The 5825-nt window shown below is 39.3% G+C and overlaps 1 protein-coding gene across 25 annotated transcripts in view; it reads right to left on the bottom strand.

Moving 5' to 3' along the window:
* LOC106320424 (SWR1-complex protein 4-like) overlaps positions 1-5825 on the bottom strand; it is a 10376-nt gene that overhangs the window by 3154 nt on the left and 1397 nt on the right. For 3 of the 25 annotated variants that reach the window (XM_013758788.1, XM_013758787.1, XM_013758789.1), the window contains exons 3-7: positions 3342-3372; positions 3133-3189; positions 2918-3047; positions 2710-2768; positions 1511-1605 (exon numbers count right to left, since the gene is read on the bottom strand). In XM_013758788.1, coding sequence (XP_013614242.1) covers positions 2743-2768; positions 2918-3047; positions 3133-3189; positions 3342-3372 — 244 coding nt within the window. In that variant the 3' untranslated portion in view covers positions 1511-1605; positions 2710-2742. The other 22 variants (XM_013758791.1, XM_013758790.1, XM_013758793.1 and 19 more) reach the window with 20 other exon arrangements.

Genomic DNA, 5825 nt, shown 5'->3' with positions numbered 1-5825 from the left:
AAAGCTATCTGATGCGCAAAGGGTCTCTTTGGGATTTAAGGGATAACACAATAATGGGGTCTTGGATGTAGAATAAAATCCTCAAAATGAGAGAGGTTGCAAAAAGGTTTCATTGTGTTGAGGTTAAGAATGGAGAGTCTACTTCCTTTTGGTATGATTTGTGGTGTTCAAAGGGGCGATTATTGGATCTGCTAGGCACAAGGGGATTCATAGAGATGGGAGTTCTAGTGAATTCAACAGTTGCTGAAGCTATGCATATGCATAGAAGAAGACATCACCGCATTGAGATATTTAATAAAGTGGAGGATGAGATAGAGAAGTTGAAGCATGAGAACCATCAAATAGAAGATATTGGCCTTTGGAGGAGTAAGAATGGGAAATACAAACCAACCTTTTCATCAAAAAACACTTGGCTGGAGATAAGGAAAGTGTATGCGGATCAAGTTTGGAGCAAAGGGGTATGGTTTAAGCATGCCACACCTAAATATTCATTTCACACATGGACAACAATGAGAGATAGGCTGGCCATATGTGATCGAGTTTTGAAATGGAACCCAAATATTGATCCTCTGTGTGTTCTTTGCAAGCAACAAATGGAGTCGAGGAATCATTTGTTTTATCTATGCTCTTACTCGAGTAGGATTTGGCAAAGTCTGACAAGAGGTTTGCTTCAGTCTAGATACACAGAAGATTGGGAGGAGATAAATGTGCTTATGTTGGATCATAGATTGGACAGAAACAAGAGGTTTTTGTTAAGGTACATTTTTCAAGCAGCTGGTCATGCGATATGGAGAGAAAAAAACCACAGGAAACATAGTGAAAAAGAGCTCCCATACATGCTGCTTTTGAAGAATATTGACAAAACTGTGAAAAATAAGCTTTCTACTATTAGGAGGCAATGGAGGGATGAGTATATGGTTTGGATAGAGAGTTTGAGTATTAAATACTAGAATAATGTCTTTGTTTTTATTTCAATCACAGTGTTTACACATTCTTATGTACAAAAGTTTTGGATAAATAAAATTTAAAATTTATTCAAAAAAAAAAAATTGGAAATCAGTATTGCAGTCAGAGATCAGATGCTTTCAATTTTCTGGGCCTCTTATGAGCTGGTGAAGGAGTATCTGATTGTCTTCCAGGACCGTGTAGGGTTTATATACTTTCATAGAAATCCATATATATGATACAAAGACTAGACACTGATCTGGATTACCTTGCGCTTTTGTTCCTTCTTGATTGGTCTTTCAGCTGAAACAGACACACACTTTGCAAGTTAGTGAGATGATTAAGTGGTATATACAATTCTGAAACAAAGGAGATTTAAGGAAACGTACCTCCAAAACTGAATGGCTCAGATGCGATCCTGATCATACACAAAGGATTAGAGATAATATATCCATACAAGGATGAAACTGCAGTAAGAATTGACGATTCAAGTTATGATGCTGACCTTTGGAGTATCCGGCATTGCGGCATATGTCCCTTCACGGTGTGATGAACCTTCTGATTCTTTATACTGTAGCTGAAATTACGTGACACATCAAAACCAGGCCATAAAAGGACACAAGTTGTGAATTGATGTGAGATAGATTTTATACATGGAACCTGTATCATCTAGTTTACCTGCTTCTGAAGATTCAGTAGTGTTAGAATTTTCTTTTCGTAATTCAAGATGTCGTAGGAACTTTGGCTTTAAATTAACCTGTAAATAGAAAATTATATATACTAAAACTCATTCTGAAAAAAAAAACCCCTAAAAACAGAGCTAATCAAATAAACTCATAAGAACCTAGCTTGAGTGAGAGTGCCCCTTTAAGGCGTTAGCTAAATCTTATTCCTCACAGTCGATGGGAAAGATTAGCAAATGGTATATAAATAAATAGAAAAAGAGTTAAACAGAACAAGAAGCAGAAACAAACCCCGAGATCTTGCAGAGTCTACTCAACGCGCTTGATCGTTCGAAGACCAACAGCAGAGCTTGCAGCTTGGACCATTTGTTCAAGTCCATAGGTTCTCAAGTATACATGAAGCTGAAAATTTGACAAAATTTCACCAAAAGGATCAGATCACTTTAGTGGAAACCTAAATGAAAATTGAAAGAGGAGAAGAGGGAGAAACTCACCATGTGCAGAGAAGCAAGGGTAGAGGCATAATCTGCCATTGATAGTGTGGATGGAGCCACGGCAGTTGCAGGAAGTTGAGAATTGGAAGATGGAGATACACTACCGATATTCTCATTCGCAGGCACATCAGGCTCTGCCGCACGCTGGACATCCAGAAAGACCAATCGTTTTAAGAGACAAAATGATGACGACAGATTTATGATATGCGTCTAAGGTAAAAGGGTATATTTCTTCATGGTAATTCATCTATTGTAATTTAGCTAGCACGAGCGAGTACATTGATTTTAAGAAAACACTTACACGCGCAGCCAAACGCATCTCTGTGAGCCTCAGCTAGAATCTGTAGTTATGGGAGACTGTGTAAGAGAAAGCAAAGAACTAATTTACAATTGCTTAGTAGAAATTAAAGAGAAAAACCTCTGCATCTTTCTTCTCTTGGTGTCTACTCTGGGACAAGACCATAGACAATGCACGTTTGCGCTCTCTATCGCGTGTCCTATCATACGGCTCCTGCTTATGCCGAGATATTGAGAAATACTATTTACAGATATGTTTGCTAATAAGAGATATAAAAGAGGAAGTTGACTTTTATAAGAGGATGGTTTGCCAACACTGAGCTCTAGCACGCAGCAGGGCCCGGAGTTACTACAAAAAGAAGTTAAGTCAGAGAATTCTCAGTCCTCGTAAATTCAAACGAATCCTGGTGCAACGCGAAATAAAAAACAGAAAGAAACAAAGATGAAAACGAAGGAAAGAGGCATGGTGTAAATGAACGTATAAAGTTCAAAACATACCGCTATAGTAACGATCCTTCAATTCCTCTAGAGTCCGGGATAATGGAAAGCGATCAGCAATCACAGTGAAACGGAGATCAAACCTTTCACACAATTCAAACAACTGATCTGTCTCTTCCTTGGTCCACACCTACAAGTTGGGAGCACAATCAACAAATTTGACAAGTATCCAGAGCAAGCATGTACATAAAATAAAAGCAAGAGCATACACTTACAGGGTCCGTTAAATGGTTCTCATACTCATCGTCAGTGTATTTCAGGACATCAACTGACTGCATTTTATTAAAAAAAAAAAAAAAAAAAAAAAAGACGCGAATAAGAGTCATAAACGGAGAGGGGACAGTAAAATTAACTCAAAACGAGACTGTAATAGACACTCATCAACTGGATATATAACATTTAACTTGTTGTATGGAATAGTCACCTGATGGTGGAACATCATTAACCACTCTAACCTGACAATACACATGACATTAGAAAGAATCAAATGCTCAACCTTTGTGTAATAAGGTTCCAAAGCTAAGGAACATACCCAATGGAAGAGCTGCAAATCATCACTCCTAGCAGAACTCTTGACGGGAAGCCATTGCCAAGCTACCTGAAAGAAAGAAGGGTTCTTTAACATCAAAACCCACAGATAAATCATCTAAAATCTATAAATTTGAGGTCGTTTTAATCAATTGAAGGCAACGCCGCCCGTAAGCGCATAAACCTGAAATTCAGCAAAGACGACGAAAATTAACAGCTTGAGAGACTATTAATCCGATCGATTCCAGGGCTTGTTTCGAGTTGTTAGAGCTCACCTCGCGAGAAATGCCATCGGGTTTTCGATGGGACTCCTTCTGGGGTCGAGATCTCTTCTCCTGAGCTAAAGACAGTGGAGTCTTCGGCAACCCGAGGATGTCCTTCGCGTCCGTACCGCCCATTCCGATTACGATTTCGAGTTTAACGAGTAGCTATCAGCCAATCCAGAAACGATACGGTCTTCGATTCGATCAGGATCGATTCAGAACTTTAGGGTTGTTGTTGAGATCATTTCATCCAAGTCAACTGGTTTGCACATCGTTACCACTTCTCTCATTTCAGGTTTTAACCCATTCATGAATATCCCTTCGAGCTGCGTATCTGTCAGACCAGTCACCAACGTTGATAGATCTTCAAAGGCATGGATATACTGAGCTGCAGTACCAGTCTTTTTAACCGCAAAGAATGGCTGGCTCGGATCCCTGAACTTCTCTTTGTTGAATCTCGCTATCAGTTTCTGCTTAAACTCCATCCAGCTTCTGAACCCTCTTCGATGTGATTCACTGTTAAACCAGCTGAGTACATCTCCTGCTAAACTCACTGAGACCATGTCCAATTTAGCTCGGTCATCATAACCGCCAATCCTGAAAAAATGTTCTGCAAGAGCTAGCCATCCATACGCATCACAACCATCATACACAGGTAATTCCACACGTTTCAACATTCTTTCGCGACTACCAACTACAGTGGTTCGATCACTCACATCCTCATTCCTAATGCTACGGCCAGGTTCCAAGGTGGAGTTATGTACCTGATAGTTAGGATGACGATACGGCGGAGGAGATTCGTCCGAAACATCAATCGATTTTGAAAGTTTCTTCTCCAATCGATCACACATCTTCTCGTAACATGCTTCGATCTTCGCCTCCAACGTCTCTTCAATTCGCGATTCCATCGCCTTCGCGTTTCTCTCCAACTCGTGAAACGACTCAGCGAATCGCCGATTCGTATCAACCTGCGACGCCGTATGATCGCGTAACATCGTTGCCAGAGACTCCACCGTCATCGGATGATCTGATTGATTCTCGCCGGCTAGTCTCGTATTCTTCATCCTAATCGCGCGAAGTTCCGTTATCCAGAGCGCTCACCGTCACCAATTTGTTAGAACTGTGATGTTTATTGATTAAGATCCACCCAACCACCCCTCTTAGACTTCACAAGTCGAAGTACTAAGCCGAATACAATCTCTCTCTCAATCAAGGGCAAGCCCAAGACTCTCTAACTGACTAACTATCTTCTCTTGCTTGGGTCCTCTTATATACCAAGGCCCAAGTACAATCCCCTTATTCTCTAATACTCGTAACAGAATAAATCCACGTCATCAAACTCTAACGGCCAACACTCTGTTCTTCCTCCTCTCCTCCGCTCTATCTTTCTCTTCTCTTCCTCACATAGACTCTCTGTAGCATATCAGAAAACGAAGGAAAGAGGCATGGTGTAAATGATTGTGGATTAAGGGATGTTAAGATAACAATACCTAGACTAAAGCTCGCTTTCTTGGTTTCCAATATCTACTGCACGTGTTATTTCCTTTATTTATTTAGAAGCTGAAAGATATGGATATGTTTGAGAATAAGAGTGTAATGATGATGTTTCATTTTAAGACAATTTGTTGTATCAAAATAGCAATGCTTTATACAATTTTCCGGTTTTCCCTTATCAAGTCTTCCTCTTTATTTGTTATTATGCTTTTCTGAGCAGACCGTACGGAGTTGCTACCCTCTCTCACTTGGCTCAATTGGTGAAAAATGTTAGCCATTGCTTGTTTAATCTTGGTCTCTTTATTTGTGCCTGTGAAGCTGATGCTTTATGTGATGTGTGATATCTGTTTTAGCTGATGCACTGTGATGATTACCAGGATTAATTTTGTTATCAATTGAAACTGTTATGATTAAAAATGTGATTACATAGAAAAATAAAATAAAAATGCAACGGATGATGTGATTCAATCATTTTATACAAATTTTAGTTCAAGATATTAATAAATGTTTTTGCATAGAAAAATGCAACGATTGAATTAGTTGATGTGATTCAATCGTGTATAAAATGTGGCGCAAGAGATTAATTAATGACAAATAGTGCATTGTGACTGAAAATTGCAAAT

This window comes from Brassica oleracea, unplaced genomic scaffold (genome assembly GCF_000695525.1).
Source record: "Brassica oleracea var. oleracea cultivar TO1000 unplaced genomic scaffold, BOL UnpScaffold00920, whole genome shotgun sequence".
Taxonomy (NCBI): Eukaryota; Viridiplantae; Streptophyta; class Magnoliopsida; order Brassicales; family Brassicaceae; genus Brassica; species Brassica oleracea.
This window is presented reverse-complemented; position numbering and strand designations above follow the sequence as displayed.